The 25,417-nt window shown below is 38.3% G+C and overlaps 1 protein-coding gene across 1 annotated transcript in view; it reads left to right on the top strand.

The window, feature by feature from the left end:
* The first annotated feature begins 1,088 nt into the window (after positions 1 to 1,088).
* The window catches only part of PLS1 (plastin 1), a 54,603-nt gene continuing 30,274 nt past the window's right edge, over positions 1,089 to 25,417 (top strand). The window contains exons 1-4 of the mRNA XM_063306643.1: positions 1,089 to 1,250; positions 16,748 to 16,854; positions 21,961 to 22,124; positions 24,953 to 25,082. Of these exons, the coding sequence (XP_063162713.1) occupies positions 16,785 to 16,854; positions 21,961 to 22,124; positions 24,953 to 25,082 (364 nt within the window). The 5' untranslated portion in view covers positions 1,089 to 1,250; positions 16,748 to 16,784. The remainder of the gene's footprint in view (positions 1,251 to 16,747; positions 16,855 to 21,960; positions 22,125 to 24,952; positions 25,083 to 25,417) is intronic.

Below are 25,417 nucleotides of genomic sequence, written 5' to 3'. Positions count from 1 at the left end.
ATTATTATTACTGTTGTTATTATCTTGGGAACTCACTGAAGTCTGAGATTGTAAAGTCACCTGAAAGCTTAATGGTCAAGCTGGCTCTTCTAAATGGGATGGAAATGACCACCTGAATTACTGCTGCTGCAACACACTAAGCCACACAGTGTGCTTAATGAGTTGCTTGTGCTGCTAGTTTATCCTACTTCAACATAGTGCTTCAGTCAAGCACAGAGGCATTATTTATGGTTACTCTCACTGTTTTGAACTCTGAGGGCTACCATTTCTAATTATTGCAAACTGGAATTTGAAACCAGCTCCCAGAAATCTCCAGCCAAAGACTTCATATGATTTAGAAAATGGGTAAATAGATTTCAGTGAAAATTATCTACTCATCAATAAATCTTATGGGCCTAATTCACATCATGCCGATGGTTTTACTCATGGTTTATTGAATAAATCACAATTTTGCACATAAAGCTAAGTTACAAAACATAGTTTACAAACCATAACGGCTGGGTTCATGCAGTAAACCAAGCCAAAGCCAAACTATATGGCTCAGTGCAGTGTGAACCCAAGTTGTTTTTTTTTTAATTGAACCAAAGTGAATGTGTACAAGGAATTAACTGGTGTCAACTCAGCTCCTGTTCTAAGTACATTCGCTTAAGCTCTATTGAATTGGGTTGAAGGATCCCAATTTCCACCCCTCCACCCCCAGCCACTATAACCCTTGTCTACCACTGTTGGAGATTGCAGGAACTATAGTCCTCCAATACCTTGGGACCATCGAACTGGGGAAAGGTGTTCTAAGACAGGAGGCTTGGGTCTCTGTAAAACTTTTAAAATCACATTACTTTTTGCAGGATACATCAACCAGGTAAAAAGCACCGGTCATAAACTTAGCAGCTCTGTCGCCAGCTCGGAACATCCATGCCACTTAATTAGTTTCGTTTTCATGAGGATAATTGCGGATGGAATTTGATCCCTTACAGCTCTCCTCCCCGCTCCTTTGTACATAACGGCGATGTTTCTGCTATAAACCCGCCTCCCACCGCCGGGAAGACGAGGGGATTGATTTCTATAGCTGTCAGTCAACAGCAGTACGAGGGAGGGACGGGCGGCTGACTGGCTGCAGGTGTCCTCCTGTACTTTCCAAGGCTTAGTCCGGAAAGTGGAGCTGCGGCGAAATCCAGCCACGAAGTGTAGCGGCGTAGAAACAACAGCGGCCAGGTGAAAGGAGCGGAGTCCGGATCCTTGGTGTATGACAGGTACCTTTTCCTTCAAGGGCAGTAGGGCAGGTGGCACCGATTTCTTATTTCACTTTAGCTGTACCTGTAAGAAAGGCGTTCATCAAATGGGAGATTTGTTTTTAGACGGATTTAATCTTATTGTAGGTTTTGTCATGCTACTTGCGTGAGTTTTATTTTGGAGTTCTTAACTGTCACACCCATAACTTCTGAGTAAATAGGCCCTTTAGGGTAAGAGAACCTTATTTTATGAGAAATGCAAAACAAGCCTGCCATTCATAACTCTTTCCTCCAGCGCAAGGTGTGTTTTCAGGGATGTCACAGGAGAGCAATATTAGACAGGCTGAATAAGAAAAGTAGGAAATGTGTTTTTCCCTTTTCAAAGGTAGACCGAGGAGGGTGCCAGGGTGAGTATGAAAGCAAACTATATTTCTGACAGTAAACATATGAAGGAAACTGCTCAGGATTGAAATAGAGGATCTGTTTTAGCAGTTCCCTTGAAACAAGATGGATGAACAAGGCACTTCTAAATAAGCGTAACTCTGAAATATACTCCTCTAAATTGAGAAGAACTTATTTTCTGATAAGTCTTTAGGACTTCTGCTGAAAATGGCAACTGACTCTCCATTCATAGCTTACCACAAACATCTTTGTTCTTTCTTTCCACAAAATATGCACACATCAGTAAATTCCAATTTATTTCTTCTTGCCTTACTTTAAAGATCAGAGATGTATCAGCCGTAGTATGAAAGATTTAGGACAACTCTAGGCTGTGGAACATGATATGTTTACGTTTCATGTATAACTTTAGGATCTTTCTTGCTCATTACAGTGGATAGGAATGGAGGAGAATAAAAAATTCATGCAGTAATCTAATGCTAATTCAGCCCAGGAATTCAAAATTCCTCTATTGTTCTCTGAAGAATTTAAATATTTATCTGTTTCTAGAATTTGCAAAGATACTGTTGCAGATGTTTTTTGATATGACATTGTGAGTACAGATGATATTGGGTCTCAAACAAATTGAGGTATATATTCTAGGATAGCATTGAATTTGGTGTATGAGTTGAAGCTGGAATTTGAATATGTATCCTTGCATAAGAATGTAATAAAGGATCCTGTTCTATATCTTACGGGGTTTAATTATCAACACGAGTTAATAATTTTCCCTGAAGTTCTTGATTACTTTCTTTCCCTCTCACTCTGAGAATTCAAAACTGCTTTGTGGGCAAATTTGTTCTTTCTGATCAGAGGTGTCCAGTGTGAATTATTGATTTTTATTTTTCTTAGCCTTGTCCTGTAATTTTTCAAAATATATGTAGGCTATCTTACCAAAATGTCTCCAATCAATATGACACTTCACAGTGTAATCAGCAAAGCTATATGATCATTTACAAGAGAAAATAATGTTATGTAGTTATGTTTAAATACATATAAAATAAGGTACTAAATAGTGTCTCCCTTCTACATGCGTGCAACTTTTCATTTCTACTGTTACAGGAAAACCCCCCCAGATATAAATAGTTACAAGATGACATGGCCATGCAGCAGGACCTCTCTGATGACCTTAGTGATAATGCAGTTCTGCAAAGGGGCAGAAAATCTGCCAATGTGTCAGAAGCAAATCTTGAGTCTGAGCATTTTTTCCTAATAATGTTACAACTCAGTTAAATGTTTCAGGCAAGAAACTTAGGCAGGAAAAAGCTGAGCATGAGAGACCTTCTGAACTTGTGTTCAGTAGTGCAGTATTAGTTAATTGAGAAAGATGGGCCAGAATTGAGCAGAAAAAGATAATAAAAAGTGAAAGTATAGTAAACGTGTCTTTGCAAGGATATTTCTATCGTGTGGGTACTGTAACATTCTGAATAACCAGTGTGATCACTTTCATTTGTATCCATATATGGTAATGAAAGTGGCCTCCTAAATGACAAGTTAGCTCACTCACCTTTGATCACATTACTTTCTTTTATCTGCTCAGAACAAACTTTAATCCTGTTTCTTTTCAATCTAGCAAAAATGAAATAAAGTGAATTGTCTTAAAGTCTGACAATTAATTTCTTTGCTTTGCAATGCTGTGGATTTCATATCCAAACATTGAGGACATATTTGGCACTGGGACTGCTCCTTGTGTACCAACAGTTTAGATACCAGATATATTTCAGAAAGTTCATAAATGAAAAATGTGCAGTAATGTACACATACAATGTAAACATGCATCCACCTATTTCTGCATGAAAACTGTGTTTGGAGACTCTCATTAAGGATGTAGAATGAGACATGGTGGAGAAAAGAACAAAGGTGAGCAATGCGTTGTCTGATTTTTGGATTATGTCTCTCTCTTCCAGCATTCTCTCTTGCCACATTGTTTAGGAGGGTTCAGTTGACCTTCTGGAAAGGCTTTTCAAGCACTGAAAGGGGTGAAAAAATCAGGAAACATTCCTAAGTTAATTTATTATAAGACCCAAACTAATATCTTCACTGTTAACATTTGGTAAAAGAGTCTTTTCTCAAATGAGCTTTGAATGTTTTTACATGAGTTCCTGAGAATAATGGAGTTGGAAGGAGTTATTTTGGTCAACCCTCAGTGCAGGAATTGAAGTTAAAGCATCCATGAAGCATCCATGTCTAGCCTCTGTTCAGACACATCCTGTGAAGATGAGCCCATCACCTCTCTAAATAATTGGTTCAATGTCAAACTGTTCTTACAGTTATAAAGGTTGCTTTTAAAACAAAATCAATTGGAATGAAAAAAAAAATGCCTTGACCTTCGTCTGCTTGACATCCTTTCAGGTATTTGAAGAATGCTATCATATTCCAGCTTAGTCATCTTTTTTCAAGGCTAAATATAACTAGCTCCTCCAATCTCTCTTCAATCTATTCCCCTGATCATCCTCATTGCCCTTCTCTGAAACTGTTTCAATTTCTGTAAAGTCATGCCCAGAACCATATACAATAGATAAGGAATACATGGATCATGATGAAAGCAGAACAAATTGAAACAATTACGTCCTGTGATTTGGAAATTATACTCGTATTAATGTTTCTAAAATGGCATTGTCTTTTTTTTTTCAGAACATTACACTGCTGATTCATGTTCTGTTTGTATTCAACTAATCTTCCAACTTTTTTTTTGTTACATGATCAAGCCAGGAAAACACACATACACACCCCATTTTATACCTGTTTGTTTGATTTTGTTTCCTACATGAAGCATTCGCTTGTCTTTTGTTAAATTTCATTCTGATATTTTCGGCCCATTTCTTTAATCTATCAAAATAATTTCAAATTTTATTTCTGGTATTTATTTATTTATTTATTTATTCAAATTTTGTTACCGCCCATCTCCCCCAAAAGAGGGACTCTGGGCAGTTTACAACAATATATTAGGTTTCCTACCCGTTTTTTTGTCAACTACAAATTTAATAAGACTTCCTTCCACCCATTCATCCAATTCATTAGTGAAAGTATTGCACAGTAGAGGGCTTAGGGCTGCTCCTCATAGCATCCCACTTCATATCTCTCTCCAGATTAATGAGGAATCATTGATAAGCTTTTACAAGTTTTTAACCTTGTGCGTATCTACTTAATTTTTATGAGTCCAGCCCACATTTAACTAGCTGGCTAATTAGCATGTCATGGAATACTATCAAATGCTTTACTGAAGTCAAGATATATCTATAGCATTCCCATAATTTATTAAGAAGTAACCCAACAACCCCCCAAATGAGAAGAACAAATCATGCTACATTACAAAGCCATGCTGACTTCTGATGATTTACCATATTGTTATCAAGGTTTTTGCAGATTGAACACTTTAAGTTCTGCTCTAGAATCTTTTCATGCCTGTTGATTGGTATGTAGTTTGCTAGATCTTCCTTTACTCACTTTTTGAAAATAGGGACAAAGGTAAACCTTTCTGTGGTCATCCACTATTTTGCCAGTTCTCCAAAATTTCTCAAAGATAATACATAAGAGTTCTGCTGGACTATCAACAGTATCTTTATTATCCTAGGAAGAGGTTCCTCTGGTCTTGGCAATCTGAATTATTCAAAGAAAAGAGATGTTCTGTAACTACATTTCTATCCATCTCAAGCTTCAATCCTTCTCCATTCTACTCTTCACATTTGCCTGGTGGAAAACTTGTTGAAGACCGAATCAAAATAGAAGTAGCTCTGAGTTTTATTTGTTATCTTAGCATTTTGTCATCTTCATTGAGCAGTTGGTATACAGATTCTTTTCCTTCTATTTTTGAACATATCTAAAAAAGCCCTTTTTATTATGCTCTGCATACCTCCTTAAACTTAGCTCATCCTCAACTTTATTTTTCCTGACACTGCTACTACCATTCCATGCTTCCTTTATGGCCTTCCCTTTCCATTTCCTACATACATTATTTTCTGGTTTCAGATGTTTACTAGGGTTCAGATATTTGCTGCTTCTCCTGGCCTCCAATTTTTTTTACCATAAAAATAGTTCAATTTCTTGTATTTCTGAATTACATAATTATTCATTACATTGTTCAAGCATTAGCTTATCAGATCAGTTTTGATCAATAATGACCTTTTCCTTAGGGCATTGTTGGCAATCCTTTACAACAATAGGACTGTTTACTATTCATGAAAATTATTTTGTGCGGTCTTTGCTTTTTTATAGCTATTGCATCATTCTGCTCTTAAACATGTTCTGCAACTTCAGTGTAACATATGGGAATTAAAGCTCAAGATTTAAATCAATTAGAATTTTAATATTATTTGGAATGTAAACTTCTGGTTTTGATTGAGATATCCTAGGAGCATTCCATATTATATAAACCATTTTCAAATTATGTTCTATTAAAATTATTTTAAAAATAAATTGTACTATCCTGTAATGAATAAATATGACTCATCTGGATGATTCAATTTTCAGGAATATTGATTATTCAGGTATATATAATTCTGAGTCCTGGTTTGTGTCTAGTTTTAATCTCAGCTGTTCCTGTTAATTTCAAGTTCAGTTTTATTCCACATAGTTCCAGTGTTATTCTTTTTCCCAGAAACCCCTGAGAATCATGTATCTGTGAGAGAAAAAGGGAACTACAGATTCTTAGCAAAAAGCTGATAGCACAATTCCATACGTACTTATTCATAAGTAAGTCCTACTGAATACAAAGGAATTTACTTCTGGGAAGTACGTATATATTGAAATGCAGCATCTTCTGTCATGAGAACATATATTCTGTTGCTCAGCCCATGTGTTATGCTATGCTGTAATGGCATAGCATGTGATCCCAGTCCATTTAGCATGATATGAACCAGGTCAACAGATGGTCCTCTTACAATGAAGAAGGGAAACGACTTAGAGCCACTTACAGCCTCAAAATGTTGTGATTTGTCTCTATCAGGTGATTCAACAAGCACAAGGTTCTGGATTCCAGATAGCAAAATTGTTCTGATATATTTTGTTCCTTAAGGCAAAATATGGTTCTTGATGCCTCTATTTTACCTACAGAAGTAGATTGGACTGGTGGTTGAATCCTTATGTAATGCTAGCACTTGGTTAGGATCCTCCTCAGCCCCTGAAAGAAGTAGGCCAGCTGCAAAGGAGTTGCTATTGTACCTCCCATGCACCCACCCATGTACTGTATCCCAACAGCTGCCTTGCTGCTCCAAACAGAGCAGCCGCTCTTAAGACCATATCCCACTGGAGTGATACCTCAATCTACTATGGCTCAGACCACTTACCTTGTCACAGGGTGAACCTCATCAGTGTAAACAAGTTCTGGATACCCTGAAACCTAATTAAGTTGAGTTCTGGATATGGCAATGGATAGTCTTAAAATTTAAAATAGCTAGAATAGTGGAATGCTTTTCCATTAGCTTGGCATTCTGCAGCAATGTTCTGAACAAAGGAGTTTGAGAAGTGGAGTTCAACTTTGCTTATAATGTAGCACAAATGAAAACTGCAAGGGGGATGAGGGATGCGAGAGCACATTTGAGAAGTTTTTAGATTGCTAACATTGGTATAATTATAGGAACTTGCTGACTAATTAAATCCTTCAAAATGTTTCAATCCAAAATCTGGCTCTCTGCCATTCAGTTCATATTCTTAGTTAGACTGAATGTGTAATTTATATGCATAAGACAACCTCTTTCTGGATTTCTTTTACACACTCTTCCCTGTCATTAGCAATTCTTTCTCTTTATCCTAAGCCACTTTACCAGAGTTCCTAGCATTCTCAAATTTTACTTCCAAATGTGTTCTTCATCAGAATCATGTGGTTTAGAAGTGTAAGCCTGTAATTTTCCTAATAGCTTTCATTTACAAGCTTGCTGGTAGCTTCAGGCTCTATTAAGAGTCACAGATGTTCTTTTCTCCTCCCTCTGTGTATCTATTCCTTTTTCTTCCCCACCATATTCTCTCTCTGCACTTGCTGGGCAGATTTTGATCACGGCCAGTCAATGCTTCTACTGTCTTTCTTTCCCAAAGTAGGTCAAGAGAGAGAAAGAAACATGAGGTCCCACGTTCCCAGGAGTGCTGGGTGTACAGTTTCTGCCATTCTCTTTGTCTCTGCTAAGCTAGCAGAGGAATGGCACATCCTTTTGGGAAGAGAACAGCTCCCACTTTACAACAAAATGTGCAACATTTAGTGATAGCAAAACCATTGAATGTGGCATTCCTCAAAAATGTTTTAGCTATGAATGGTTAGGAATGGGTGACTGGTTGCTAGAAACTTTAGAGGTTTTCCTCGGGAATGTAGAAAAAGCCCTTCTCTTGTGACTGTTTATAAAGATAAAAAAAAAAGCCCTGAATTCCTAAAGTACCAACCATGTTTATCCAGTTATAATTCTATTTATTTTGCCCTGGTTTATAAATCCCATCCTTTGTATTATCTTTGGCCTCTGAATCACAGGGATGTCTGAGGAATTAGGTGGTGGGCACTTGTATCATTCATCCAGAAGAGACTGATATGACATTGCCATGGGTAAAATGTTTATTCTGTAACATTGTAAGTATTGTTCATAAATTAAGTGTGCTTAAAATGTCTAATTGTTCATTGCCTTGCCTGGCCTTTCAGTTCAGTTATGTGTGCTAGCACTAGAACATGGTAAAGTCCTAAGACTGAAGCAGTCTAGAAATCTTATGAATAAATAAAATGCATTTAAATCTGACATGGATAAAAATTTCCTGTGGTTTGCCCCACACATCTGTTTTGCTTTTGTGAGGAAAATGTAGTTATATGAATCTCTCCTATTGTTGTTCAACTTTTGGGGTGTTTGGGGAAACACCCAAAATAATGTTCTTTAAGCAGGAATTCTTAGCTCCAAAAAAGAAGAGAAGCTTCTTAAAAATTTTAAAAAAAGGGTTGCATGCTAGAATGTAGTAATATGGCAACACATTCTGTGTTTTGAAATACCGGTAGCCAAGTCATTCCAGACTTATATCCTATAGAAACATTGTGGCAGGCCCTGAAATGTTATTGGGTTAAAGCAGTTGGCTGTGGAGAGATTGATCACCAATTAGGGGGGCATTCAGTTGCAGCTGTTGCAGCTAAAAGTGGTACAATTCAACACTGAATTTAAGGGGGCAATTACCTTTTTATACTGTCACATTGCATGTTGGATTATTTATGATATCAATAAAACAGCAAATGTTGCTATTGCTTTTTCAGTCATGCTCCCTTTACATATCAAAATGACATAATGAAACTCTGTTATGTAGAAATTCAGAAACCCTCCTAAAGGGTTGAGTACTTTTTATTTTTCTTTTTATTCTTTTTCTATCCCACCTTTATTATTTTTATAAATACCTCAAGGCAGCAAACATACTGAATACTCCTTCCTCCTCTTATTTTCCCCACAACAACAACCCTGTGAGGTGAGCTGGGCTGAGAGAGAGTGACTGGCCCAAGGTCACCCAGCCGGCTTTCATGCCTAAGGTGGGACTGGAACTCACAGTCTCCTGGTTTCTAGCCCAGCACCTTAACCACTAGACCAAACTGGCTCTAACAGAACTGTAGGTGTGTAAGAATGATCAGTTCACGTTAGATCTGTAGTTGTCTAACCAAGTTAAAAGCCAGTGTCCAGTATTTGAAAGCTGACTTTCTAGACTTACTTTAAAATTTTCAGTGCCATTTTAATTCACTCTTGGCTTTTGACAGTGAGCTTCATATGGACTTATGTTGCTTTAGAGATGCATACCTCAAGTGTACTGTGCTGTGAAATTCATTAATCCCTTTTCAGACAGGCGTGCACAATTTTATGTTGAATTACCTTCAGGAGTAATCAGTTCTTTGGTTTTGGCAGATGCTGTCTGTGTGGGTGATTGGCTAATTGTTATGTCAGTCATGCAACTACTCTTCCTCTCCCCCAAGAGGAAAATTTCAAACCCAATTTGCAATCAAAGTCAAGAAAAAAAAGAAATATCAAAACTCTGGAAGTACAAAAATAAAATCTTTCCTTAATGGAAAATCGTGTCTTGTGTCATGAGTACTGATGGTGAGCAGGAAAGGGCCCCTATCCAGGGGGGAAAATGCATGCGTAGTTTAGAGACTTTGAGCTGTCATTCAAAGAAACCCAGAACAGACCCACCTTGAGTTTTGGGGTTTATCTGTCTGGGTTTTCCCACGCTTCTTCAGTTTGGTAGGATTTTCTGTCTACAATAGCAGTAGTGTTATGTTCATAATCAGAATTGGGTCATGTGATCTCTTTTCCTTTCAAGCAAGCAGATACTTTGTTGTTGTGTTGTTGTTTATTCGTTTAGTCGCTTCCGACTCTTCGTGACTTCATGGACCAGCCCACGCCAGAGCTTCCTGTCAGTCGTCAACACCCCCAGCTCCCCCAGGGACGAGTCCGTCACCTCTAGAATATCATCTATCCATCTTGCCCTTGGTCAGCCTTCCACTCTCCCCAGCATCAGCATCTTCTCCAGGGTGTCCTGTCTTCTCATTATGTGGCCAAAGTATTTCAGTTTTGCCTTTAATACCATTCCCTCAAGTGAGCAGTCTGGCTTTATTTCCTGGAGTATGGACTGGTTTGATCTTCTTGCAGTCCAAGGCACTCTCAGAATTTTCCTCCAACACCACAGTTCAAAAGCATCTATCTTCCTTCTCTCAGCCTTCCTTATGGTCCAGCTCTCACAGCCATATGTTACTATGGGGAATACCATTGCTTTAACTATGCGGACCTTTGTTGTCAGTGTGATGTCTCTGCTCTTAACTATTTTATCGAGATTCTACTTAAATTATAACATGCTTAGTTTTAATCTAGGCTTGATTTACTAATGTGATATACATACATATACATATACATACACACACACATATATTTATTAATTCACAGTTGTACATAATTTTATGCAAAAATTATTTGTGATGGGCAAATATCTTGCATACATCTTTTATATAGCTTGCATTCTGTTCTCTCGAGAAGTCAACATACCTGATTAATCAAGTAGTACAAGCCATTTAATAATTGTACACTTATGATATTGAATCCATATACTGTACTTTGTTTAGTTTTGGCTTAGTATGTTGCATGAATCCAGACATTGTAAATCATGGTTTACAACTTGGTATACACTCAAAATATGTGGCTCATTCAACAGATAATGCCTAAATGGACTCTTTCTAAAGCTTCAGGTTAGTCTTGGATTTCCAGGGCAGATATGGTGAATTGAATGCAGCTTTGCAAAAGCGGACTGACAAACACAGCAAAGACTAAGGAGCCAGTAAATAGACTGGTTCCTTGGAACCTCTCCGGATAAGGAGAGGATGGGAGATTGTCCACGTGCTCTGGATGGCTGCTCCTTGTGAGGAGATCACAGGACAGTGGTTTTCTGTGGGTTTGAGCCCTGGGGGACAAAGGGGTTAGCCATCTTGCTTGCAACCACGGTGGAGTCTTTTAAGAGACACTAAATTCTCAAACCTCACTTTCTAATCACTTTTGGAAATTGCCTATTAACCATTTTAAAGCTATTAGAGACCTTAGGAACAAGTTTGAAAAGTCTTCATTGGATGAATTTATTTTCAACTATGAATAAAAGAAAAATTAATTATAAAGCTTATAATTAAGAACTTAAAGAATCTGAAATAGCAAAAAGCTAAATAAGATATTGATCCTAGAAAGTTATAAAATGGACTAAGGGTCCAGATAAATTTGGGATATTGAAACTTTTACAATAAGATTTTGGAATTAATTATAAAGAACAAACAGCTTCTCATGGGAAATAGAACTGCTTTGGTTTTTGGAAGATATATTAGAGATAAGTAATCTCATGATTTAAAAACCGTACTCTAGAGGGGACTAAAGATTTTAGGCAGAAGAAAAAAATGCAAGCCTATAAAATACAAAACCAGTATAAAGTAACTCAAATTGCATTTTTTATTTATTTTCACAACTGCTAAACAAAGGTTATGGATGGTCCATTTCTCTGCTGCAGGCAACTCCCTGCTACCTTTCCACCTACCTCTTAAACTTCAGCTTTCCTAGTAAGTCTTTTATAGGAAATGATAATTTGATTTAGCAGGTGTGAAATTGACAAGAATTCTTCTTTCCCCTTCTTTGTGGCAGGAGATGAATGAATAGGTAAAGTCTCAGATTACTTGTGTTTTTAAAATTACTTTCTTTCCGTTTTGTGAAGAATGAATGGGAGATGATTTTGGTAATTCCAGCAATGGTGGAATGTAATGGGGTGGAAACAGTGGGGGTATGGATGTGAGCTTGCAAGGAGTTCCTGCAGCCTTAAAACAAAACTATTGTTGGTAGAGTTTATTGCCCTCTTTCTTCCTTCCCTGCTTCAGCCTATAACCATGGTTAGAGATATTTTCAAAAAAAGCCTTGGGTATTAAAATTGATGACAGAATGCTGATTGGCTCATTTCATTCTCAGCATGTCAAGGTCAGATGATGTAACTATAAAACAGTATAGATTTTCATGGTTTTTGGGCTTGAAAGAGGTAGATACAAGAAATATGTCCAAAATCTTGGCGTTTCATTCCTTATGTGAGTTGGAAAATCAAACACTTTAGTTATAGTCTAGAACATTTAAGTTTCTGTAGTTTGTACACCTTTTGGTACTAGTTTTATTATCATAAAAGTTTCTAAAGTGATCGTTTGCTGCATCAAAAACCAACAAAGAGTCTTAGAGTGCCTTAACAATTTGATTATGGTATATGTTTTTATGGGTCACAGTCCATGCCATCAGATATATGCTGTGTGGAGTTAGAAGCATAGATAGTTGGGTATGCATGGTTGTATGTGGACTTCTAATCAGTATGATCGGAGAGAAATGAAATACAAAAAGTTGGATGGTGAAGGTGATGTAATTAATAATGAGATTCACAAAGTAGATGTAGGTGAAAACAAATGTAGCCATCATTTCTATATGCAGTTTTTTTATTTTCTGTATTTTAGTTTCATGAAGCTGTCACTCAGGAATGCATAAAAACATTATATTTTATTTTTAAAGTGAAATGAGGTGAGTTTTATCAGCTATAGATGAAATGAGTGCATACATTTTAATTTTGCACTTAAATCAGGTAATAGTAATTAGATAAACAAGTTCTAGTACTATTTAGAAATAAGACAAATTTCTACCTATGTTTTACTTGACTTATATCCTCTGTTTGTATTATATACTTAACTGGGTCATGGGGAGGGAAGTAGGTGTGACGTGCAGACTCTAAAACCTAGCCAATTAATCCTGATGAAGTTAGATATAATCCCAAACACACCCAGTAATCCATATTATTTGCTGTGACAAGGTACAAGGTAATGAATTGACTGGGGGAAGGGATTGCTGAGTAATTTCTAATATGTAAACAGGGCCATTCATTCTAATTTATAAATCACGGCAATTTTTTTCAATAAAAAATATAATGCTTAGAACAATTGATAACCTCTGTTCTTTGCATGTGACACAGTTTGTGTGAACAGAACCCTGGTTATCATGGACCCTAGCAGGGATTCATTTTAGCTCAAAACAGCACAGGATTCTTTGGAACTAATCTAACATACCTCAGCTGACAGTGTCAAGTGAACATGGAAGCAAAGAAGAGGGCATCAGTCTTTTCCTACTGCCAGAAAGCAAAATCTACAATATGAGCAGCCCTGCAAAACGGCTCTAGGAATGTCATCTTTTTTTCATTTTCATCCTTCTCAACTCAATGGAGGGAAAAAATTATGGGTGATTAAGTCTCCCTTGGCTCTGCACAGTGGCACCGACCCTGATCAGTCCATATGGATTTTTAATCCCCCCTCAACATAAAGGAAGAAAAATAGAAAGTGACAATCTCCCAGCGACCCTTTTGACAGCTGGAATGACATAAAATATTGTTAGCTGCTGTTTGACCAGGACCTTGGTGATCTGTGTTACTGTTTTATGGGGTAAGTGATTACTCTGGGAGAGTGTCTGACTGGATCAGTTGTGATCGCTAGAGTGTTGGCCATTACTGGAGATACCCCCAAAGCTCTGAAGCTCATTGGAATACTGTGGGCTAGTCACTGAGTCTCTGGCTGTCAAATTCATATAGGTAAAGGTAAAGGTTTCCCTTGACGTAAAGTCCAGTCGTGTCCGACTCTAGGGGGCGGTGCTCATCTCCGTTTCTAAGCCTTAGAGCCGGCGTTGTCCATAGGACATTTCCGGGTCATGTGGCCAGCATGACGACACAGAACGCCGTTACCTTCCCGCCGAAGCGGTACCTATTGATCTACTCACATTTGCATGTTTTCGAACTGCTAGGTGAGCAGGAGCTGGAATTAACAGTGGGAGCTCACCCCGCCACGCAGTTTTGAACCGCCGACCTTCCAATCGACAGCTCAGCGGTTTAACCCGCAGCGCCACTGCATCCCACTTGTCAAATTCATATACATGTACAATAAAATGAAACAAAATGCAAAATAAAAGCATAATACACACTAGGCAGCAGCAAATCAGTCATTCCAAATCTAAACCAATACAAATTAAAAGCTTGTTAAAAGCCAGTTAAAAAGCCTGGGAAAATAGAAAGGTTTTCACCAGGTACCAAAATGATGCTAATGTGGATGCCATTTGAGCCTCTCTGGGGAGGAGATTTCATAAATGGGGTATCACCACAGAAAAAGCTTCCTCCCCTGTGCAGACTTACCTCACATACTTTGTGGGGGGACCTGGAGGTGGGTTTCATTATTTATTTATTTATTTATTTATTTTATTCATCAAATTTTTATCACTGTCCATCTCCCCCCACAAGGAGGGACTCTGGGTGGTTAGAAGATCTTAGGGTCTGTGGGAAGGTCCATTAGAAGATCTTAACCAGTTAACTATTTAACTCTTAAAGAGAATAGTTAAGAGGATGAAGCAGAGGAAGAAGAGAGCAGTACTCTGGCCTCCTAAGAGGAAATGCTATATAAATGTAATTAATAATTCATAGGCTACCCTTATACTAAAAGTTTTGGAATAGTGATGTGACAGAAATAAGTTATTTTCTGATATTAAGGGTAAAACAGAGTCAGTCTATAGGAAACATTGCCATGTTCTGCTTCAGTAGAGAGAAGCTACAGCAGAGGGAGGATCATTCTGACATGGCGATTTGGGTGTAGAGTGTGGAGAAAGAGCTTAGAAGCCACGTGGTTAACATAAAATTTAATATCTTAAATAAAACTCTATTAATTATAAATTGTAATGTGTGCTGATGTGAACAAATTAAAACAAGCAAAGGAGAAATAATAATTTTATTTTTCTGATTTTTATACTATAATTTCAGAATGGTTATCTGTGGACCTAATTTAGCAAAATTAAAGAGGTTGTGCCAGGTGTAATTAGTGGTTTGTATCCAGGCATATCCTTTTAAAAATACACTACTGCAGTTTTCCACACTAAACTATATGAATTTGAGTTTTTATAGCCTGTCCCAATTCTGAAAGAATCAGGATGGTGAATAGCCAAGACAGAATACAAATAACAGTGTAATCAAATAGGTTATACGAAAGAGCATCAAAAATGGTGATAAAAAAACCAACAATAATTGTGCTGTCAATCAGCTCAGGTCAAAGGCTCATTGGAAAAGAACATGTGGTAGAATGTGAGGGTGTCCTTGAAAGATGGGGGGAAGAAATGCCACCTAGGGAACAATCAGATAAAAGAGAAAGGAGTCCACAACAGAGTAATGGTCAGAGGAAGAAACTTAGGAAGGGCCTGCCCTAATTACCCAAGCAGCAAATAAGGAGGGCGGGAGCTTTGTACTTTCAGACCTGCAAGGTTCTGTTAATGTAGCATTATTGTAATGTACAATAAAGTAGTATTAGCTCATCTTTTTGTGTTCCCTGCCTGGTTTTACCTGGGAGGGCTGGCAGAACATTATTGACTTGCTTTTTACATGCATGGAGGTAGGGGCCAGACAAACCTCTGGAGAGGGTTCTCTGGAGAGAAAGTGGAGTCTTACTGAGAAGAGCTGCCATCTGTACATTGCATGTAACGTGCAAGGAGGGAGGACTCTCAGGAGGCCGTCTGTAATTAACCAGACTGGGTGGGGAGTCAGATTCTATTCTAGCAAGGCATTTGCCTGATATAACCTGCTGTTGCATCATGTAGAGTTTCAAAGGTAACAACATGTACTTCGAATTGGATCTGGAAGGCTACTGGTAGCCAATGCAGTGACTTTAATGTAAGGTGTTATTCTGGACGGTTGGGGTTGTCTTACCAGCAGTCTTGCTTTTGCATTTTTGTGCAACATTTAGTTCATCTCCAGGGGTAGCCCCATACAGAATGTGTTATAGAAGTCCAACTGTAGTAGTGATGAAGATATGAGTTACTGTTCAGCTTATTACTTACACAGTATTAGTATTTGTAATGTGTGTAAAACATATACATCCAACTTATAATTCAAATGATTTTAATAGCAACTTGTATGTAAACAATAGAGAGTTTTAAAAAGACTCACTAAAAGTACATGCAAGTGTGTACACTCACACATGTCACAGCAAGAGACAGGCAGTACAAACAGGGAAAATCTCACAGGTAAAAACTCGAGAGCAGCAACGTAATAGTAAACATTTGTTTGTCTTCTGTTGTTCCTTAGGCTTGTTGACCATTTTTATTTTATTCTCTTTATTCTTTTCCCCCCAAATTTTGGATAATATTGTTGGAATGTCCAAAATACAGTTTATCATGTTACTCAGTACTAGATCTGTATTTTCCCTTTAGCTTTCCTGCATTGGGTGTCCTGCCCAGAAATGTTGGACTGCATTCTCATAATTTCTAGTCATCATGAAGCTGCACGGGCACCACTGATGATTTCCCTTTTGATGCAGATGGAGACTGAATCTTCTGTCGTATTTCAGCACAAATTAATCCCAATTGTTACTGATGTAACTGTATTTGCATGGATATCCAAAAACTGTAATGCTTGCATAATGTGAAACTTATACTCAGAATAATGAAACTTATACCTAATGCTCAGAATAGCATAAATTCTAATGGATCACAAAGAATATTTCAATTAATTGAATAATATATCTTTCCTGATTATACTTTATAATATGTCTTGTTGATTATTTTTAGACATAAAGAATTGAAGTTAATTGGTGTGGCAATCAAGATGGAAAATAATGTAACAACAATTTCTCGAGAGGAACTGGAAGAACTAAAAGAAGCATTCAGTAAAATAGGTACATTTGCTGAAATTTTCTGGGGTTTTAGCTGGCATTTGGTGAGGATAAAAGATTAAAAATCATATCTACTACTTTTTATTTCATAAGCCTGTCCTTTTCCAAGTCACAAAGTATCAAGACTTCTGCTATGATGATTTTATAATAGATTCTATGTATATTATCAATCTGGAGATTCTACATAATGCTCCTGCTCAGCTGAGACTAACCAGTCTCGTTTTTTAACTTTCTGATTGTTATTCCTAGCTTGTGTCTTTCATAACAAATCAAAAACATACCTTGATTTTTCTTACTGAGATGAACAAGGAAAAGATCCTGGTTTGAACCTAGTGCTAACTGAATGGTGGGAAGAGGCTTCCTGAGAGCAATTAATAAACTACATGTTTGTTCCTGATAATTCTTTAGTATTAGATCAAACTGGAGCAGTGAACAACTATTGTTGTGATCTTTTGAACATATTTGCTGTGTGTTCTAATTAGAGAATAAACCTTACATTTTTAAAAAGGCGATTGACATATTCATAAGACTGCTATACTTTTTATGAATTTTTAAGGACTGTAATACATATATTCTTCAGCAAAGGATCGTTACCTTGTCGTGGTGCTGGAGCTTGAGCACCTCAATGATGCCATGAGCTAAACCGTGAAGGGCCACCCAAGACGGGAAGGTCATGACAGAGAGGTCAGACTAAATGCGATCCCTGGGGAAGGTAATGGCAACCCACCCCAGTATTCTTGCCATGAAAACTAAAGGGATCAGAACAACCAGAGATATGTCGGTATACCATCGGAAGATTAGACCCCCAGGTCGGAAGATGGTCAAAATGCTACTGGGGAGGAACAGAGGATGAGTTCAACTAGCCCCAGACGTGATGACGCAGCTAGCTCAAAGCTGAAAGGACGGCTAGCAGCCACTGGTGCTGGTGGTGAACAGCGAATCCGACGTTCTAAGGATCAACACACCATTGGAACCTGGAATGTAAGATCTATGAGCCAGGGCAAATTGGATGTGGTTATTGGTGAGATGTCAAGATTAAAGATAGACATTTTGGGCATCAGTGAACTGAAATGGACTGGAATGGGCCACTTCACATCAAATGACCACCAGATCTTCTACTGTGGACAAGAGGACCACAGAAGAAATGGAGTAGCCTTCATAATTAATAGTAAAGTGGCTAAAGCAGTGCTTGGATACAATCCAAAAAACGATAGAATGATCTCAATTTGAATTCAGGGCAAGCCATCTAACATCACAGTGATCCAAATATATGCCCCAACCACAGATGCTGAAGAAGCTGAAGTAGAGCAGTTCTATGAGGATCTGCAGCACCTACTGGACAACACGCCCAAAAGAGATGTTATTTTCATAACAGGAGACTGGAATGCTAAGGTGGGCAGTCAAATGACACCTGGAATTACATGTAAGCATGGCCTGGGAGAACAAAACGAAGCAGGACATAGGCTGATAGAATTTTGCCAAGACAATTCACTCTGCATAACAAACTCTCTTCCAACAACCTAAGAGACGGCGTTATACATGGACTTCCCCAGATGGACAACACAGAAATCAGATTGACTACATCCTTTGTAGCCAAAGGTGGCGGACATCTATACAGTCGGTAAAAACAAGACCTGGAGCTGACTGTAGTTCTGATCATGAACTTCTTCTTGCACAATTTAGGATCAGACTAAAGAGATTAGGGAAGACCCACAGATCAGCTAGATATGAGCTCACTAATATTCCTAAGGAATATGCAGTGGAGGTGAAGAATAGATTTAAGGGACTGGATTTAGTAGATAGGGTCCTGGAAGAACTATGGCCAGAAGTTCGCAACATTGTTCAGGAGGCGGCAACAAAATACATCCCAAAGAGAAAACCAAGAAGGCAAAATGGCTGTCTGCTGAGACACTAGAAGTAGCCCAAGAAAGAAGGAAAGCAAAAGGCAACAGTGATAGGGGGAGATATGCCCAATTAAAGGCAAAATTCCAGAGGTTAGCCAGAAGAGATAAGGAATTATTTTTAAACAAGCAATGCGCAGAAGTGGAAGAAGACAATAGAATAGGAAGGACAAGAGACCTCTTCCAGAAAATTAGAAACATTGGAGGTAAATTCCAGGCCAAAATGGGTATGATCAAAACCAAAGATGGCAAGGACCTAACAGAAGAAGAAAAGATCAAGAAAAGGTGGCAAGAATATACAGAAGACCTGTATAGGAAGGATAACAATATCGGGGATAGCTTTGATGGTGTGGTCAGTGAGCTAGAGCCAGACATCCTGAAGATTGAGGTTGAATGGGCCTTAAGAAGCATTGCTAATAACAAGGCAGCAGGAGATGACGGCATCCCAGCTGAACTGTTCAAAATCTTGCAAGATGATGCTGTCAAGGTAATGCATGTTATATGCCAGCAAATTTGGAAAAAACAAGAATGGCCATCAGACTGGAAAAAATCACTTATATCCCCATACCAAAAAATGGAAACACTACAGAATGTTCAAACTATTGAACAGTGGCACTCATTTCACATGCCAGTAAGGTAATGCTCAAGATCCTGCAAGGTAGACTTCAGCAATTTATGGAGCGAGAATTGCCAGATGTACAAGCTGGGTTTAGAAAAGGCAGAGGAACTAGAGACCAAATTGCCAATATCCGCTGGATAATGGAAAAAGCCAGGGAGTTTCAGAAAAACATCTATTTCTGTTTTATTGACTATTCTAAAGCCTTTGACTGTGTGGACCATAACAAATTGTGGCAAGTTCTTAGTGGTATGGGGATACCAAGTCATCTTGTCTGCCTCCTGAAGAATCTGTATAACGACCAAGTAGCGACAGTAAGAACAGACCACGGAACAACGGACTGGTTTAAGATTGGGAAAGGAGTACGGCAGGGCTGTATACTCTCACCCTACCTATTCAACTTGTATGCAGAACACATCATGCGACAAGCTGGGCTTGAATCCATGGCTGGAGTTAAAATCGCTGGAAGAAACATTAACAATCTCAGATATGCAGATGATACCACTTTGATGGTTGATGGTTGAAAGTGAAGAGGAACTGAGGAGCCTTATGATGAAGGTGAAAGAAGAAAGTGCAGCTAAACCTCAAAAAAACCAAGATTATGACAACCAGCTTGATTGATAACTGGCAAATAGAGGGAGAAAATGTAGAAGCAGTGAAAGACTTTTTATTTCTAGGTGCAAAGATTACTGCAGATGCTGACTGCAGTCAGGAAATCAGAAGACACTTAATCCTTGGGAGAAGAGCAATGACAAATCTCGATAAAATAGCTAAGAGCAGAGACATCACACTGACAACAAAGGTCCGCATAGTTAAAGCAATGGTGTTCCCCTAGTAACATATGGCTGCGAGAGCTGGACCATAAGGAAGGCTGAGAGAAGGAAGATAGATGCTTTTGAACTGTGGTGTTGGAGGAAAATTCTGAGAGTGCCTTGGACTGCAAGAAGATCAAACCAGTCCATCCTCCAGGAAATAAAGCCAGACTGCTCACTTGAGGGAATGATATTAAAGGCAAAACTGAAATACTTTGGCCACATAATGAGAAGACAGGACACCCTGGAGAAGATGCTGATGCTAGGGAGAGTGGAGGGCAAATGGAAGAGGGGCCGACCAAGGGCAAGGTGGATGGATGATATTCTAGAGGTGATGACTCGTCCCTGGGGGAGCTGGGGGTGTTGATGACCGACAGGAAGCTCTGGCGTGAGCTGGTCCATGAAGTCACGAAGAGTCGGAAGCGACTAAACGAATAAACAACAACAATACATATATTTAAAATATATTCGGGTGGTGGTGTAATTCTTGATCATAATTCAACCAGTGTATCTTGTAGCAAATTGTGTCCTCTATTTCCAAGATCAAAATCTTTGTTTTCTCATATTTAAATCTAAAATGGCACCTTCTGATTAAAGTACAGGATTTTTCTTTAAGGCTGCAATATATTATTACCTGCTTTAAACATAAACTAGATATACACATCACATTAAACCATTGTTTGTTTTAATCATACAAGCAACACAAGTGAGTTCGTGTAGCATTATTTATCAGAAAAGAACTTACCTGTAAGAGATTCATTGACTGAAAATAACAAAAGTGTTGAAAGCATCTGGGTTAAGATAAAAGGGCAAACTAACAGAAGTGCTATCTTGCTAGGAGTCTGATACAGACCACCAAATCAGTCATTAGAGGTACATGATGATTTGTTAAAGCAGATAATTGAAGCTTTAAAAAATCATGAAATTATTGTGAGATCTATCCAGACATGAGTTGGAAAACTAATTCTGTCAAGCCCAAAATGTCTGATAAATTTTTGACTCATGATAGTGATAATTTTCTCTTTCAAAAGGTTGTGGGCAGTAGGGCAATTTGCTACCTTAGATTTGGTTCTTACTAAAGACTGAGGATATTTAAAAAAGGGAACTTTGGATGCAGCAATCACACATGGTTAGAATTTCCAATTTAACAAAAAGCAAGTGAAAAACACTGTCAACTTAAACATGGTTTTTAGAATGGCCAACTATTCAAAATGGAGAAATCTTAACACATGACCAAGAGAAAGCAGGGGAACTCAGCTCATATTTTGCCTCTGTCTTTGCATACAAAAATCAGGCTTTGAATAGCCTAGACTGTGAAAGGAAAAAGAAGGGTGCAGGCCAGTAGGGATGTGATCAAGAATCTTATGACTAATTTGAATGTCTTCCAGTCTCCATGCCTTTGATGACTAGTACCCTAGAATACTGAAAGAACTGGCTGAAGAGCTTAGTTCATACTTAGTTCATTTCAATTTTTCAATGAAGCATAAGATGTGACAAGAAATGCTTATATAATAACAATAAACACACACACAAACAGATAGATGCCCCCTACAGAAAACCACTAAAAATATAAATGTGTTCCCAGCTAATCTGTTTGAAATGATATTTAAGCAAATCTCTTATACATTATCTGTTATTAAAGATAGCCTAAATTCAAGAAGCTAATAACAAAAGAATAAAAATGTATTACTTTCAGTGTTACACTTTTGCCTTTTAAAACAGTAATTGAAATGACAATAGTAACAAAGCTGAGAAGGTTGTGTTTTTTTTTAATTTTCAGACATTGACAATAGTGGATATGTCAGTGATTATGAACTCCAAGATCTTTTCAAAGAAGCAAGTCTTCCATTACCTGGCTATAAAGTCCGTGAAATTGTGGAAAAAATTATAGCAGTGACAGATAGTAACAAGGATGGCAAAATCAACTTTGAAGAATTTGTATCAGTAAGTAAGCTAATATCTCAGGCTCTGAGTTTATCTGAATATAGTATTAACTGATTATATATGAAACAAAAGGTCATTATTAAAATGTACTTTAAAATGCATGTTATGAGCTATGGCTTTGCTTTATACACCTCATTGCTAAATAGTATGCAATATTCCTAAAATGTACCTGTGCAGCCAGGAACAGACTGGCCTGTTGTATTAGTTGAGGAATGGCTATATGATACCCTGTTTTGTAACTTTCACAGTATTTATGTATTTATTTAAATTTATTAGCCACCCAACTTTAGTAGTTTAGCTTTTGACCAGAAGCTCTCAAAATAGTAATTCAGTTTTGGAAATGAGTAGAAGACCCTTTTAGTAGTTATAACTTACCATATGTGCTTTTGTCTGCATGTTTGTGGATTTTCAGGGCAGCACATGGATCTTCATGTCCGACTATAAACATTCTGTATATCAATTATAATAGATTGTGAAGTGATGGCTGTTACATTTAATACAGCAGTCACCAAATCCTGTACGACTTGGCCCAGGAAAGAGAAATGTGCTGCACAGATCACAAACTAGTGTAAAAACAGCAACAATGTTCTTAACATGAAAATAGTTGTCATGCATATCAAATGGGACTGCGATAGCCATGCACACATAAAAGAAAGCCAAGTAACTCATAATAGGGACATACCGACAGGACCACAACACACACACTGTGGGACACAAACTGGAACAATCCTGCTACTACAGGTCCCCAGGCATCTCTCCAGTTAGAATATAAAGTCCTGTTATGCCACACATGGATTTCAAGCGCTATTTTGGAATGACACAAACAGGCCCTGTTTTCACAATACACTTTAACTGAGATTTGGTGAGGATGGTAAATGTGTTATATGAATGCCAACATGGAGCTAATTGCTCCAGCTAATCCTGTGGGGCTAGAGTTGAATCCAAAGAGACTATTATTTGCATTTAAACTACCACTCCCATTTTATATAAAATTACTTAGTAAAGGTAAAGGTTTCCCTTGACGTAAAGTCCAGTCGAATCCGACTCTAGGGGGCGGTGCTCATCTCCGTTTCTAAGCCTTGGAGCCGGCGTTGTCATAGACACTTCCGGGTCATGTGGCCAGCATGATGACTCAGAACGCCGTTACCTTCCCGCCGAAGCGGTACCTATTGATCTACTCACATTGGCATGTTTTCGAACTGCTAGGTGAGCAGGAGCTGGGACAAGCAACGGGAGCTCACCCTGCCGCGCGGTTTCAAACCGCCGACCTTCCGATCGACAGCTCAGCGGTTTAACCCGCAGCACCACCGCGTCCCTGTAATAAAATTACTTACCTGAGAGTTATTTATCCTTCTCAGCAGCTGTGATTATGATGAACTTATAGGCGCCCTGTGAGAATGGCTTATCTAGGCAAGGTGGGATATAATAATAATAACAATAATAATAATTTGCCCTCTTTTTTGGCCAGTGTGCCCTAGTGTGAGTGATTGTGAAGAGACTGGAAAAGTAATGGAGGAGAGAATAGAGATGAACAATTAAGATATAACAGGTGTGTCCATTGGCAATTTATCTTATAAAAGGCAACTCAGCCCAGGTGGAAAGATACCTGGGAAGAAGCATTTCAGAGACTGCCTCAATGAACTCATTATACATAAGGGTTGGAATTTCATCCTTATGGTTACTAAGATTCTGTATTTATCCCAAGGCTAGCATGAAAAAATGAAGGCCAGTTTGGTGTAGTGGTTAAGGCATCGGGCTAGAAACCCGAAAGGCAGGACTAGACTGTGAGTTCTAGTCCTGCCTTAGGCAGAAAGCCAGCTGGGTGACCTTCAGCCAGTCACTTTCTCTCAGCCCTAGAAAGCAGGCAATGGCAAACGACTTCTGAAAAAACTTGCCAAGAAAACTGCAGGGACTTGTCCAGGCAGTTTCTGAGAATCAGACACGATTGAAAGGATTAAAAAAAAAACTTGAAAAATACTTACTTCCTGTGTAATTCTTGCCTCCTTGACTTTGCCCAGCCATTGAGGCTTGATACATTTACCACACAAAGGTGTGAAAATGAGTGGAAATGAGCAGGGATACACAGGACTTTCAAACCTGCCAATGGTGCAATCCCCAACTCTATCACCATAGATATTCCTTCCCCCATCTCCTTTGGAGTTAAAACCAATAAAACAAAAGACAGGAGGCAGTAGCTGGAGAACGATATAAAGAGCTGATGCATAAAAGTGTGTATGCATATCCTGTGACATGAGTTGGATGCCTGAGAGTGGATGGTTGAGTCACCTCCGTTGCATAAGTAGGGCCAACAGAAGGAAGATGAGGCCATGTAACACTGCATCCCCAAAGGTCATGAGGGAGGCTTGTGAAGATACAGGTAGTCCTTGGGTTACATCCATTCATTTAGCCTTCTTGTTTGGTACTTTAGGCTCCCTACCCAGTTTAGGGGCTAAATTAGAAGTTGTTTATTGTTTTTTTATTGGTAGAAGTAAAGTTTATTCCTTATAGCTGTATCCACGATTTTTAGTGTATTATTATATAAAATACTGTAATTCCCCTATGGTCTAAAAAGATCAAATACGAAGGAATTAAATAATAAAGAATTGTTTCTCAATTACAAATCTCCTTAGTTTGTCCCTTTCTCTTTCATTTTCTCTCCCCCACCCAAATATAATTGACTTCATGTTATAGCTTTCATGCTTCAGCTAGTTGGAATAATTATGTGGATGTGCTAAAAACAGGAAAAAGAACATCAGCAAGTATACCAATGCTTTGACATGGCTGCTCTTCGATTATTTTCTATTCTATTTGATATTGTTTTGTTCCAGGTTATTCAGGAATTGAAAAGTAAAGATATTAGCAAATCATTTCGAAAATCCATAAACAAAAAACTGGGGATTACTGCAATTGGAGGAACATCATCCATTTCCAGTGAGGGGACTCAGCACTCTTACTCAGGTAAAAAAATTGTAATGAGTTCAAAGGAACGTTTTTGTAAACGTAATGCCAGGATTAAAATTTATACAGGAATGTCGATATAGCTCTTATAATTACACGAAGGCCTGCTGAAAGTAAACTTTTGTCCTCCACTGCCCAACTGACTCACTAGATCCCATCTGAGAAGATGGCATTGCCTGAGGTCTCTGGTGCTAATTTTTCCATAATCATGACCATCTCCATCTTTTCTTGAACATTGACTGGAAAGTGAAGAACCTGAATTGAGTGCTATCCATTTCAGCACCATTTTGAGAATGAGATGTTCCTCCTGGGGACTTCTGTCTGGAACTGTCATT

Source organism: Candoia aspera, chromosome 6 (genome assembly GCF_035149785.1).
Source record: "Candoia aspera isolate rCanAsp1 chromosome 6, rCanAsp1.hap2, whole genome shotgun sequence".
NCBI lineage: Eukaryota > Metazoa > Chordata > Lepidosauria > Squamata > Boidae > Candoia > Candoia aspera.
The sequence above is the reverse complement of the archived record's forward strand: the minus strand, read 5'-3'. Positions and strand labels throughout refer to the sequence as shown.